This window comes from Ochotona curzoniae, unplaced genomic scaffold (assembly GCF_017591425.1).
Source record: "Ochotona curzoniae isolate NIBS_2020 unplaced genomic scaffold, NIBS_Ocur_1.0 contig_2723, whole genome shotgun sequence".
Classification (NCBI taxonomy): domain Eukaryota; kingdom Metazoa; phylum Chordata; class Mammalia; order Lagomorpha; family Ochotonidae; genus Ochotona; species Ochotona curzoniae.
The window spans coordinates 9,694,973-9,710,252 of NW_024465573.1; the positions used below are offsets into that span (position 1 = coordinate 9,694,973).

The window sequence follows — 15,280 nt, forward strand, 5'->3', positions numbered from 1 at the left end:
CTTCTCTTGCCTTCATGCTTTTTCCTCATTTCCCCCCAATAGCTAAAACAATCTATGGTGTCTTAACACACATCAGTTGTAAAATCAGTGTCCACAATCTTAGGCACCTCGCTTTTTGCTTGTTTCTCACACTTTTTCTCTGCTTTAAAATTATTTCATGAATATTTTCATGGATATTTTTCAAATATTCCTAAATATTTGCATGTGTACATATAATTCATGCTATATTCCTGTAGGAATTTTTTTGGGGGGGTGGCTAAAATCTTAGTTGTTTTGTATAATTACTCATTGCACTGTATGAAGTAGCATTATCTATGATGTTTGTGAGAGAAAGTGCTCTAAAACTTTAAAATGAATTAAAGCTTTACCTTTCTCAGTTCCTGGAAAATTCTGACCGTGCAGTAACCATAAACCCTATGATTTGACCACCCTTGTTTTGGTTCTTCTTGATTTTACGGATAAAATTATGGCCAATTTCTAGTGAATTCCCGAAGCATGTGATGTAAAATCACAAGTTTTTATCACTCCACCAGTCTCTTACGTCCATTTATTGTTACCTAAGAGAAAATCTTCAACTGTTTTTCTTTCATATTTTTGCATAATATATTTTGAGCCTAACAGATTGACTTAAGAATAACAGGAGGAAGTCATGATGGAGGGGCAGGCAGGCAGGCAGCCATGAAGGAGAGCGAGAAGGAGTGATTGAGAAATACAGGAAAAAGACTGAGAACCGAGAGCACAGAAGCTTGTAAGTCATATTTAGGGGAACTATGAGGTTCTACCTACACATATACATGTGTTACTGGTCATTGGTGAATGTAGCTATGACAAGCTACAATGTTCGTGTTCAAGCATCTATTTTATGTCCAGAGCTCTGACCTCTGTAAATATGATAGGTTTATATATCCTAGCCTATAGATTTTTCTGTATAAGCAGCATATACAATCATGTTCAATGTGAAGTATGCAGTGAGTAAATATTTTTAAAATTAAATTGATGACATGATTCTGCATATTTCCAGTCAAAGTGCTCTAAATCAAGCATTCTGATGATGCATTACACCTGTGGTCTCAGAATGCTGGTAACCTCATTTATCATGCACCTCTTTTTATCTTTGCATGATGAAATAGGCAAGAATCCTATCAGCCAAACTCTGCATGAGAATCTAAACTTAAGAAACAGGATTGCAGAAAGGCACAAATATGAAGTTCTCTGATTTTTTCCTCAAATTTTCCTCCAGTCCATTAATTCTTTATTTGTCCACATGATTCTTAGTTGGTCCAGAATTTTATTGTGGTTTATAATTAAAACTTCAATTTTATAATATTTGTGTTATTTTTATTTTTATTTTCCCATTAGGATCAGAAATAGAACGTATGAACACATGACCTTGTGTGAATTTCAATTAAAAAATCAAACTCCATAGCCACGGAATTTCTTCATTTTACTTTGTTATATGGAATGCATACTCTGTTAAAATAATATGTCAAACACTCACATGCATGGACATCTACTGAATAATTTCTAAGTTCCTGAAAAAAAAAATGCTTCCAAAACATAATAGCTTTCTGCTTGCAATGACAGATGAAAAACATGTTTTCACATTTTTTGCTCAGAATTTTCCTTCTTGCCACCATCCCTAAAGCAACCTGGAGTTTTAAAATAAATTATGCTGCTTAAGGGTAACCATAATCTTGTTTGGCACAAGACCTTTTAGATTTTATATGATAAAGTTTCACATTTTTTTTTGACTGGCAGGAAGGCATTAAGTAAGAAATACACACTTTATGAAAATACAGAATTCTTTTTCATATTTATCTACATGACTTTATTGAAAAAAATCTGTGACAACTGAAAAAATATCCATTTATCTTTTTTACTTCTAATGCTGTAGCTTCTAGGAAATAATGACACAGAATGATCTTGTGAGAAAATATTGAATTGTACTTCCATTAACAACTGCTACAACATTAAGCAATTACAGCTAAGTGCCATCTTTTGGGTCATTGTGATCTGAAAACATAATTCAGGTCATAATTATTCTTTAATTGTCTTTTCTTTTTTATGTTTAGGTCATGCCCTAACAACTCCCTAGAAATAAGCATTAATTGAAGACTTTTCCTATTAAAGTAGTCTTAATTCAATAGGTTGATTTGAAATGTTATAAATGTTATATAAACTTGCAGTGACTGTATGAAAGTACGTGTGCACTTTTCAGAAAGCATTTAAGAAATTCAGTTAAATTAATAACCAAGGAGTCTTCCAGAGTCCATTTTTCCAATAATTATGGATTACCAAAGACACAGAGACCTCCTTGAAGAGATATCAGTCATGTCACAATGACTGCCCACCAGGTGATTCTTGTGTTTTGTCCTGCATGTAGAATCAAAGGAAGGCATCTTTGAAACTTGGTCATGCTTTGTTTTTCTGCTACTACCATTTATTTAAGAAAAAAAAAATCATATCACCAAACATCTATGCAAACTAATTTAAAGTCACGCTATATGTATTTGTTTGATACACAGGTGTCTTTGCTCCATTACCTCATTCTAATGAAGTTCTAAAAGAATCCAGTGTTATACTTGGTAACAGCAATAAGAGGAGTAAGCTTGATAGGAACCCATGCTTTTTTTTTTCTTTTTCAAACTGAATGAACTTGACTTTTAGTATAAAAATGAATGTGTGCTTTTTGAAGTGTAAACCTTGTAATCACCACCAATAAAATCTGAGTCTAACTGGGATTTGTTCTCTTTTGTTTTGCTAATTGGTGACAAGCTTAAATTTTAGCAGTAAAAGTTATGGATGAAATACTAAACACATCCTCTAACTTCATTCCTCTCTAATTTGGTGTCCTGTTCGTTGCCCCTCCCTGATTCTGAATGCTATTGTTGACAAAAATAAGTAAATCGATATCCATCTCTCAAAGAAACGCAAGTAGTTGACTCTTATTTAAATATAAAAACTATACATTTATCCCCTTTATAATCATCAGAATATTTTTAGTTAATTTTTGTTTTTCATATAAATAAAGTCACATTGGTTTCATTTCATATTGTATGAGTCATACTCTTGTGCAAAGAAATTAAGAAGACTTTGAAAATCAATTTATGGTGTATGTATGATATGGGAAATGTCAGGCCATTTTCAAGAGGCATTTCTCAATATGGAAACATGATATTATAGACCTACAATTCAGAAAATATATTATTCATAAAAATATAGAACTCCTACCATTTGTAAGAAGGTAGTCAAAAATTTGCATCATTGATCATGGTACTTTAAGAAAAATAGTGTACATACTAAGTTATTACTAGGTTAATAAGCAATAGTAGAAACAGTCATGCATCATTTCCTTTTGGGTCATCTTCCTCTTAGAAAAGTCTTTTTTTTTTAAGATTTATTTATTTTTATTGTAAAGTCAGATATACAGAGAGGAGGAGACACAGAGAGGAAGATCTTCTGTCCAATGGTTCACTCCACAAGTGCTGCACTAATCTGAAACCAGGAGCCAGGAACTTCCTTCAGGTCTCCCATGTGGGTGCACAGTCCCAAGGCTTTGGGCTGTCCTCGACTGGTTTCCCAGGCCACAAGCAGGGAGCTGGATAGAAAGTGGAGTCACCAGCATTAGAACCGGTACCCATATGGGATCCTGGTGCATTTAAGGCGAGGACTTTAGCCGCTAGGCCACCACACTGGGCCCCAGAAAAGTCTTTTTAAATTGGACAAATACAACATAATGTAAGGCAAGGCAACTGAGTATCAATGCTGTAATCCTTCAGACATACAAGTAGTGTTATGAGAGCCATAGTACGCCCAGAGTAATAAAAGTGGATAAGTATAATGAATGTGGAGAGTCCATTCTAGGCTTCCATAAGATGCAAACAACATGAGTGTCCCTTTCTCACTTACAGAAAAAAAAAAAAAAACACTTTATTTCCTCATTAGGTTTTGTTAGAGCATCCAAGCGACTGTAATTTGGCTAGTCCATGCCTGATTTACACACTATTCTTACCTAACACACCATGAAGCATAGGCTAGGCAAAAGGCACCCATAAAATACTTTAGGGTCTGTTACACTCAGTGTGACTTATTGGTAGTAAAAATATCAATATGTGGGTAATACAGATTGAAGTATAACATTAAACATATTGATTACGCATCATCTTATGTGTTCTATTCTGGCGATTTCTATGTTCTGTTTTGTTCTATGTTCTGTTTCATAGATTTATTTAAATCATGGTATTTAAAATTAGACAATACATATTTATTTTTAAAATTTTTTTCCAAGATTTGTTTTTATTTGAAAAACTGATTTTACAGAGAGAAGGAGAGAAATATGGAGAGAGTGCTTCCACCCACTGGGTCACTCCTAAAGTGGTTGCAAAGCCCAGAATTGAGTTAATCTGAGGAAGGATTTTCCTACAGGTCTCACGTGGGTGCAGGAGCTGAAGGAGCCAAGCCATGCTCCACTGCTTTTCAACACCACAAGCAGGGAGCTGGATCAGAAGGAAGCAGAGCAGTCCAGGACACATAGGATGCTACTGAAACATGCAGGGGATTTACTTACTATGCCAATGTGTAGGCTCCAATGCTTAAAGCCCTCCTATTGGTGCTTAATAAGCAAGCAAACAAAATCTTCTCAGGTTAATTATTATAAAATCTGTATAATGAAAATGATGATTTTTTTTAAACCTCCTCTCTTACTTGCCTCTAAATGCTACTTCTGTTAACAGATCTGGGAAACTTCAGTGGCCGGACAAGAAGTGCGGTGTCTGTGAGGGAAGGCCAGGGGGTCGTTTTGCTGTGCTCTCCGCCCCCTCATTCCCCAGGTACAGTAGAACCCCATACTATGTTTCTGTGGCCCTATGTTGCTGGATGTTTGTTCTCACATAAGTTGATGGGGAAACATTCTAGGTGAAACACACATGGTTTTGTAGACTGTTTCTGAATACCAGGTGAGTAGGTAAAAGGTCATCTACTTTAAACAAAGTTGGGCAGGAATCTGAGATCCCATAAAAGGACTGTGTCATTGCTGTCCTACTCTTTGGCAGCTGCTGTGGTTATGCTTCCACTTGCCAGGATCATAAGGGAAGTGATAAACTCAGAAAATGAAAACTTCTTAAACTTGTTTGGAGATGGTCCCCTGGGACAACATCCATCTGTGACGGAGGATAAGCTGGACAGTCTGGTGTTCGTAGAGAATTTGTCATGCAGGAACAAAGAATTCCAAAGATTATTTTTCCCCAAACTTTGAACAAAAGTATAATTTACTTATTACTTTATTGTCTACTTGAGGTCTTTATAAAAATAATGGTGACAGGTAAAACTTCATTGTGGGCTTGGGGAGCCAAAATAGTCAACTGTGCTCAGATTAATGGTTTTTTTTTATTAATATAGAGCTAATTATATTGATTGTATTTAAGTGCCACAATTAAAAAAAAACACGCTGTGCCTCAGTGTAGCTTTCCTATAACACAATTTCAGAAAAGCAAACATCAGTTAGTGACAGAGAGAGTGAGAAGGAGAGAGAGAAATAGTGAAGACATTAGTCAATACTGGTTGTAGAATACAAAATTCCGATTATGTTCTTGTCACTGTCAATTATTGCCAGCCATAATTATTTACATGTTGTTTTATTAATTTGTCATGGAATATAATTTGTACCTGTTACAAAAAATTCTGAAAAATAATAGAGTCCATGTTTTTCATTTATAGAGTCCTTGTTTTTTTGGTAGGCAGAAGATAGGGGTTTCAAAGTATATTACATTTCAATAAGGAAAATTTTAAAATAAAATCTTGCCTTGAAATTCACAAAAATCACAAAATTGTGAACCATCTTGAGTTGTACACCTGGTTCATATACACATACACGCAGTCGCATCACTCTGAACAACCTGGGTGTTTTTTAGTATTATCTCTTTTTTTTTAAGATTTATTTATTTTATTTCAAAGTCAGATATACAGAGAGGAGGAGAGACAGAGAGGAAGATCTTCTGCCCGATGATTCACTTCCCAAATGTGCACAACGGGTAGTGCTGCACTAATCCAGAGCTGGGTACCAGGAAATTCTTTCCAGGTCTCCCACGCGGGTGCAGGGTCCCAAGGCCTTGGTCCATCCTCCACTGCTTTCCCAGGCCACAAGCAGGGAGCTGGAAGGGAAGTGGAGCTGTCAGGACTAGAACTGGCGCCCATATGGTATCCCGGCACGTTCAAGGCAAGGACTTTAGCCGCTAGGCCATGCTGCCAGGCCCTATGGTATTCTCTCTTATTTTACCTGTATTTAAATCCAGAATTATATTCTTTCAAGGCAGCACATGTTTTAAGGTTTCCTAAGGATAAAACACAAATTCTGGTTGGCATAGAGAAAGCCTTCATCAATAATATAGGGTATAGTTCCAAAATTGGACCTGTGGAATTTGGTATGGCAGTGTGAGCCGGCTAAGACATCATCTCATTCAGAATCAAAGTCAAATTCCTGACGGTGACTTGGAAGATTCCCACTGTTTGAGTCTACCAGATCTCTGTGACCACAGCTGTTACTTTCTCTTCCTCTCTCATAGGCAGTCATATCCATCACCTTAGCATCCCTCAAGTGATCTGGTGAGCACTTCCTGCCTCAGGGCTTTTGCAATGTATTATTTCTTAGGTCAGTATCCTTGCACATTCTCAGCTAGGTCTTTCGACTAAGCTCTCCTTCTCTTTGGAATCTTTCCTTACCCTTCTTTTTTTTATTTGCTTCCCACAGTACCTCTTCTTTTCCTCTGCTTTTATTCGCTGCAGTAATCATCACCCTTGCAGCACTGTATACATTTACTTGTCACTTGAACATCTCTGTCAGCTAATGCAGTAACTTAGAAGATCATGCTCACTATTGTACATGGGGCTGAGAATGAGGCCTGACCCGTAACAGAAGCTTAAAAACATGTTTTAATGAATATTTTCACAATTCTCAGAAGTAAATGAAATGAGTTATACTTTTAGCAACCAAGAAAATAACCATCAGAAAGGTTAAAAACCATAAATGAAAATAAAAGATAGAGCTCCTACATTTTGTGAGAAGCTGAATTTGCCTTGTCCTTATTCATAGTTTATAGAGAATATCTGTATAAATGAAATGTGACTCGCAATATCAGTAGCAAAGAATAAAGTGTAGCTTTAATAATCTTGCCAATGGAATTGCTGCAACTATAAGGATTGGAATTTCTTAGTTGAAATGGCAATCCATATTGAGAATTGGTGACTTCAATGGTAGAATTTCATTTGGTTACAATTGGGACTTTGAAAATGTTTTGATAAAGAAAAAACACTGGAGATCAAAAAATGTTTTGATGCTTGATTCCATTTTGATATCCAGTCTTTTTTCTTCTTTGAAATAATTTCATTTTTATGTTATTAATTAGCATTTTATTACCTAAAAACATGTCAGGAGTTAAAGTTTACTGATATTTTTATCTTTCCTTGTCAGCCACATATTTATTGAGCCTTAAACCATCCATTTTGCAATTGATATTCCAAATAATTCATGACATTTAGTAGATATTTATTAAATACAAATTAAATAACTTCTGCTACTAGTTTATTATAACTCACATTTTTGACAGAAATCAGGATCACATTCAAGTGCTACTATTTCAAAATACTGCAGCTACTGTGATTTAGCTGTAACTATGAAATGGTACAACAGCTTATACATCAGAGAAGATTAAATACTATTCATAAATAGCTCAAAGACCTGTTTTCTTGTTACCTCAGATGCATGTACGATACATATTTCTCTGTGAGTGAAAACAAAAACCAGGACTTCCTTTTTTGCTAGGTTCTCTGTTTACTTTCTATGAGATCAAAATTAATCCCTGGCAGCAACATATGAGGGAACATCAAAAGGTTTGTGGGAAAAGGGCATTCAAAGATAAAAATTAAAAGTATGCACTTTTTTTCTCAACTTTGTTCTTAAACTGCATCAAGTTAAAACAGTAAGTGATATCAACAATTTAGCCAATGCTTAAAACATTGAGGGTCCTGACAATGTACCCATATCAAATGCAGACTTTTTTCTTTTAAACAGAAGTAACTGAAGAAAAATAGGGATCATTAAATATATAAAAGATTAGAAAATGTAGAAAATTAAGAAGGACCCAGATCATAAGTGCAAGGTGGCTAATGATTTCGTATCCGAGTCAAATTTCCCTTGTTTTATGAGAAATTTTAAGGTTTACTACTTAAAAAATTATTTGAGACAGTAAGCAAGTGCTTGCATTTGCTGGTTTACTCTCCAAGTGACAAAAGCTGGGTGGCTGGAACTCATTTCAATCCCTACGTGTGTGTCAGAAGCAAAATTAGCTGGGCTATTACCCCATCCTGCTTCTCAGTGCTAGCCTAGCAGAAAGTGGGAATCAGAGGGCAGAGCTGAGAATTGAAGCCAGGAAGTCTAACATGGGATGCAGTTGTCTTAACCAGATTCTTAACTGCTAGTAGCAAATATCCACCCCAACACCCAGTGCTTTGAAAAATAAATTAGTAATTACTAATGTATTTTAAATAAACTTTGGTTTTGTTTTGTACAATGATATTCAGAAACGTACCCTGAATGAGATACAACATGGTTAAAGAGGGTGTTAAATAAGTGAAAATACATACATACATTGGTCGTTTGTAATAATCAGGCTACGTTACAAAACTATTCTTGGGTCCTACACTGGGATGCAGCAGGTCAAGTCACCACCTGCAGCACCAGCATCCCATAAGATCACCATTTTGGTCCTAACTGATCCTCTTGTGATGCATTCACCTGTTATCTTGTTTGGATAAGTATAGGAGGATGGATCAAGTCTTTGGGCTTCTGTACCAATGTGTATCCAGTAAAAGCTCTGGCCTGCTAATCTCAGTCTGACACATTCTGGGCCACACAGGGCATTTTTGGGGAGTCAACTAGCAGATGACAGTCACACTCTGGTTCACCTCTTTCTTCTTGTAACTCTGCCTTTCAAATAAATAAATCTTAAGAAGTATTGTCAGTTGCATTGCATTGATGCGGAATCTGGCTATGTGATTCCACTCAAGTTCTCATATTCTAATATACTACAGAAACAAAATTTCAATACGCACTATAATATATGCTGTATTATACTATACTTTTTTTAAAGCTATGCTAAATTTTATAGCACACCTATAAAACAAGATTTTAGTAATGGAATTTATGGCTCAAAATAAGATGCATGTTACTTTATCAAATATTTTGTTTCTCTGTACATTCAATATTTAGTGCCTATCTTTGAGTTTAGACCATTGAAATTTATTTCAACTGTCTTCTTCAAAATTCTCTAATTTTACACTAGTTACCTTCTTTTTCTATTTTTCTTTTTTGTCTTAAAAGATTCATTTATTTTTTTTTTGGAATGACAAACTTAAAGAGAGAAAGTGAAGCAAAGATCATCCATCTGTTCGTTTACTCTGCAAATTATTTTAACAATCAGAGCTGAGCCAATCCACAGCTAGGAGCTTCTTATGTGCCTCCCACATGGATCTCGGGTCTCAAGGACTTCGGTCATTCTTTGCCACTTTCCCAGGCCATAAGCAGGGAGCGAGATTAGAAGTGGAGAAGCCAGGATGTGAATCAGCTCCCAAAAGGAATTTCAGGTAGAGGATTAGCATGTTGAGCCACCACACCCATCAGGACCAGCCTTTTTTTTTTTTTTTTAAATGATTCATTTATATCCCTTTTAGTTTTTCACTGTTTGGATTAATGGATGATTTGTAATTCCTCTTTTCACTTGTTTTCATTTAAAAATAACTATTTTATTTGTAAATGGTACATGAGATTTCAGTCTTGAGCATCTTAGTTATGATTGCTTTGAACAATTAATTGATCCATTCATTCACTGGCCAAGCAGATCTTGAAGAAGGAAACTGACATTTGTGACTTTATGATAATTTTATATGAACTAATATTTTGAAAAAATGTTATTTGGATGAAGATTAGTAAAGTTTTAAACACGTTAAATATGGAGTACTTGGAGGTACCAAAGAAAAGTTCTGTTATGTTCTTCTGTCCTAAAAGAATTTAAGTGCAATCACCATAATAGGCTGCTGCATAATTAGACGATTGCTTTAGACCTAGTGTTTATGACATGAACACCACAGCCAATTGAGAAACATGCATTTCTTCTTATAATAACCAATACTGTAGCAAAAGGAAAAATGTGGTGCTTCTAGAATACCATCCAATTTAGATAGGTGCAGATTGCTCAAAGAACTTTTGCTTTGATGTGGCATTTTTAAAGCAGTTCTCTAATCTGTTTTGAGATTAGTAATATTTAAGCTGACTTCTTTTTAAGCCACCAAATGATTGTAAGAATTAACCACCTAGACGCAAAACCATCATTGACTTTTTTTTAAAAAATGTGTGTATTGTTGCATTTCTCAAACCTGCAAGAACCTGAAGTCTCAAAGGTTAAAGCACTGTTTTCATAGCCCAGTGCATGAAATTCTGAGTCATGGAAAGAACTTATGTCCTCCAGAAAAACTGACCAGAACCATAATTTGACATCTTTATTTTATGAAGGGAACAGAACACTGCCCTTAAACAAGAAATAAAATGAACATAAGATGCCCAAGCCCTGTTTTGGAGAACTCTGCACTAAGAATGACAAACACTAGAGTGCATTAAGAACGAATAAATAATCAAATGCGCTTGTAAATAGTGAAAAGGCACAAAAGGACCTTTTAAAATAATTCCCCTTAGTTTTCTCTGTAGGCCCTTGTTTCTTTTTCCTATCTCAGTGTCGTTTTGTGTTGATGAACATGAAATTACTGAGCTACAGGTTATAGAAATACACCAGTCATTGATACAGCATATTCCCTAAGAATGTCAGACTGAAGACACAGCTACAACTTCCACAGACATACTCTCCAACCCCACTAGCTGCCCCATGATTCCTTCAGTCACAGTCCAGCTGTTGTGGCATCCTGTCCACTGTGGGGAAACTAATACCTTCTTCCCAGTATGCCTAAAGAACAGTGGTGAACAAAACCACTGAAAAATTGAATATGAAACAATCAGTAGCATTATCATATTGGGAACTTCAAAGAAGCTGAATTAAGGGCAGTGTATGAAATTTTATTTGTGTATAATTTTCTAAGCAACTATTGCTAAATTTATAAAATAATGAACTTACAGCATTGGATATGCTTGAATGTATAACAAACAGGATCATATGGGTTTGGGTTGTCACTTTAATAATTTTTCATTGAAAATTTTCAAACACATAAGTTATTCATTTCAGAAACATTGTCAAAACGTAATGGATGTAGGAACCCTTGAGGCCCTGTTTCTCTATTAGATGCTTAGCCTCCTGTGCCCAGTTGGACTCATGACTCTTCTTCTGTGAAGTCGAGTTAACAAGTCCTTCAGCTCTTATGTCAGCTGTGACTCTTTCACTGGGACATTTCCTGTTAAAAAAAAAAGAGAGAGACAGACTTTTTTTTCTTTAGCCTCATTATATTTTAACCTCAACCTAATTTAAGGCAAGTTCACTAGACTTAAATCACCCTGATGAGGGATGAACAAGCAAATGCAGGTGATATACACAGTGAACCCTTAACACTGTTAATGAAATAATCAGATTTAAATAAAAAAAGAAGGAAGAGTCAGATGGTCGCTGTTTCCCAACAGCCATACAGTATGCTCGTGTATTGCCAGGGTTGGTATTAAGGCAGATTCTCCTCTTGAATCTGACACTCAGCTGTTAGTTTATTTGGTTTAGTTAAGCCTTATTTTTACCTGCAAAGGGTATAAAAAGATACAACACAGGATTCCGTTGAGAATTAAAGGCAGTTCATATAAGTCAATTATGTGATGGTTTATAGGAATATAAGCATTAAATTGTGTTTTTCAATTTTAAGATCTGTCTTCAAGAGTCTTCTTTAAAATGTAATACTTTGGAGAGACATGATACCTAAAATCTTGATCTGCTAGCATTAACACACTGACAATAAGTTAACTGGAAGGTGAGTGAGCTTGTGTATGTGGATTTGTGGATTTGAGATGAGAAAGCCATCAAAACAACAGAAAACAAACCCTGACAGGGAATTAAAAGGGTAGGCATCACTGCATTCAATCCTGCTTACCCTGGATTAATAGTTGTTCACTTAAGCAAATACATGTGAATTAACAAACAAAATTTCATGGATGACACAATTTTTTTTTTAGTTCTTAAACATGTACTTTTAGCCTATAAAATTCTAAGTTTCATAGTTTAAAAATTATGCAACAGCAATGAGTATTAGAAAAAAAATAAAATTGGGGGCATTCTTTATTGAGTAAAATAATAAGATAGTATCGCTTCCCATGTTTCACATTTAATTTTTGCAACAAGATAGTAAAAAATAACCATATCAAAAATATCTAAAAGTATATCTAAAGTACATAAAACATTTAAAATTATCTAAAAAAATCTTAAGATCTAGATAATTCTAAGCTTAAAATGTCTAAAAAGTTCAATTTTCCAAGTCCAAGTGCCTCTTGTAATTGTTTTAATTGTATTTTTGAAGTGTTTTGTTTGTCTAAAGCATCTGAAAACAATGCATATGTAAAAAGTTGTGATAATGAGAAAGTATTGGTTCAAAACTAATGAGGCTGTAAGTATTAAGATTTGGGGATGGTAGGCAAAATTATCTAAACAGTTTTTAAAATTGGAACCTAAAAGACAAAACTGTTGAAAATTCCTATAAACATTTATAAAGAGCCTTTCTAAGGATTTTTTCATGATGTTTGCTGAGCTGCAAAGCCTCCACCAGACATTGTAGTAATTCTGTTAAACAAAACAAAACAAAATAAGGGGATTTTTTCGACTGGTCTGCATGCTAAGTACATCCCATTCAGCCCCACCCCAGCTCATTAATGAAGTACACTTTACCCCCATAAACTAAAACAGGATGTGACACCAAACCCAGAGATTTAAAAAATATTTTTATGTTGAACAATATCAATTCTGTCTTGTGTTTGTTACTCCACTATTAGAGAATGTTCAATAATTATAGTGAAGATTATTATCTAATCATCTAATAACTTCACTGTAATTATTGAAACTATTTTTCAAATATGCCTTAATGAGTTTAACGGAAACTACACTTTTTGTAAGATTTTCAGTTTTACCTTGTAGTATTTTAGTTCTACTTTCTTACGTGTTAGAATTAATTGACCAGACTATGATGTACAAAATGAAAATAAGTTTGGCCTCGAGGCATGTATCTCATCAGGATGAAGAAAAGGAAAGATGATCATTATATTTGCTCTAAATATCAGTTTTCATCTTCATTCCTGCATACCATCAGGAGGTCACTGACGCTCAAAGAGCAACCTGCCTAAATAACCATGACTTAGGGAGTAAGTGGAAGGCAGCAAGTGACAGCCCAAGTACTTGGGTCCTTGTCACCCGTGTAGGAGACCTGGAGTGAGTACCAGGTTTCTTAGTTTGGCGAGATGCAGCCCAGTTGCTCAGAGCATTTTGGGAGTGAATCTGCAAGGTGAAAGGCCTTGTCTGTCTCTTTCTGTCCTTTTGACTTTGAAATGAATAAAGGAAATATTTATTAAGAATACAGTCAAAATAATATTTGGTCAGTGACTGGGATATGTTGACACAATCAACATATATTATTTAGCACTTTGGAGTTGTACATAAGAGAAACTCAACTCAAATAGAGTACATTTACTTCAAACAGAATACATTGAATTTAGACCTGGAAAGTTCCAAGACATGAAAAGATATAACTTTGATTACTTTGTACTTATTTTCTCTGACCGATTTTATTTGCTGATGGAATATAGACTTTCGTTAAGTTGCTTAAGTTCGAGCAAAGAAATATAGGGAGAAGAAAAGAACTATTTATCATCCTACCTAGCATTGCAAAAGATAGAAGATAACTCTAAAATCTTTGAGGAAAGAATATCAATTATATTGTCAGTAATCACATTACATTTGTCTCATTTGTTATCAAATGAGTAGAGAGCAGGGAAAGCAAAGACCACTGTATTCATTATTCTCACTGAACTCCATGTCCCCCCCAAGAAGGAAATTATTTTGCACCTATATGACAATTTAAAAACTTATGTGTCTATGTGAATGACAAATTCTGAGTAAAAGTGATAAAGCACCCTCAGTAAGTGATGTGATTTCTATGAAAGTAAAGATCAAATTATGAAGGATCATCAATGCTTATTATCATATTTTAATATAGCCAAATTAATGAAGAGGCTGTAAAGGGATTATTATCAATAAGACCGATCAATGCACTTGAAGCAGCAATATGCATGCTGAGGAATGCCAGTCTCCTTGCACTTCACTAACAAATTAGCATATACACTCACAGTGTGAATCAACACCTGTCTGTTCTGGCAGCTCATTACATGGTCATCAGCTAGGTACAGCACCAAAAATCAAGGAAAGGGATGAGAAAGGAGGGATATGAAATTGGTTTTTGAGGATGATAAATTTTAGAGACTCCCTGATCATACTCGAAGAAGCAAGTTGAGATCTAATGTAGGAACTTCAGAAATGTGTAGAGACATGAATGTGGAAACTCCCAAGTTCATAGGAAAAAACTCTTAATTCCAGCAAAGCAAAGGCACAGACAAGGTTTAGGAACTGTGTTAGCAATTGAGAGAAAGTAAGAACAAGTAATGTCTTAAGAATAGAAGATAATTTTTTATATGATTGGTGTCCAAAAAATGCTGAGCACTCTGTAAGCATACAGTGATAAAGGAGCACAAACTTGACCAAGCCTTGATATTTCACTACATATGATTTGGAGAGCTGTTTCAGGGTCATAATGAACCCAAGCTGCATTTTAGTTAGTTGAGAAATTAGTAAAAGTGGTAATGACCATACTGTCAAGATGCTTGTTTTTTTTTAAGTCATAAATATATTTGGTGAACAAGTAAGCAAATAAAGAAATGCATTAAAAATTAAATTGGGATGATCATAGAACAAATTCCCAGAGCATTCAGGACAATCACCTACAGTTTATCATTGCACAGTATGAAATCAGAGCTTCCATTGGTCTCTCTTCATCACTGTCTCAGAACACATGTCCTTTTTCTCTGGCCTGCTTTCTTTTGATCTCCCATTTAGAGTATTTTGGGGATGCCTATCCATCTTCCTTATCCCCATCTGTTGGAACCTGACCCCTTCTTTCATACACTAAAAAGATAATACCATTTTTACTTTTGGGGTCTGGGACACGAAGATTTAACTTTGCTGCTCACCAGCAATGTGACTTTGGG

General features: G+C 35.1%; 1 protein-coding gene across 2 annotated transcripts in view; it reads left to right on the top strand.

The window, feature by feature from the left end:
• The window catches only part of CNTN5 (contactin 5), a 1,028,052-nt gene that overhangs the window by 667,449 nt on the left and 345,323 nt on the right, over window positions 1-15,280 (top strand). For both annotated transcript variants that reach the window (XM_040976845.1, XM_040976846.1), the window contains one exon: window positions 4,734-4,829. In XM_040976845.1, coding sequence (XP_040832779.1) covers window positions 4,734-4,829 — 96 coding nt within the window. The remainder of the gene's footprint in view (window positions 1-4,733; window positions 4,830-15,280) is intronic.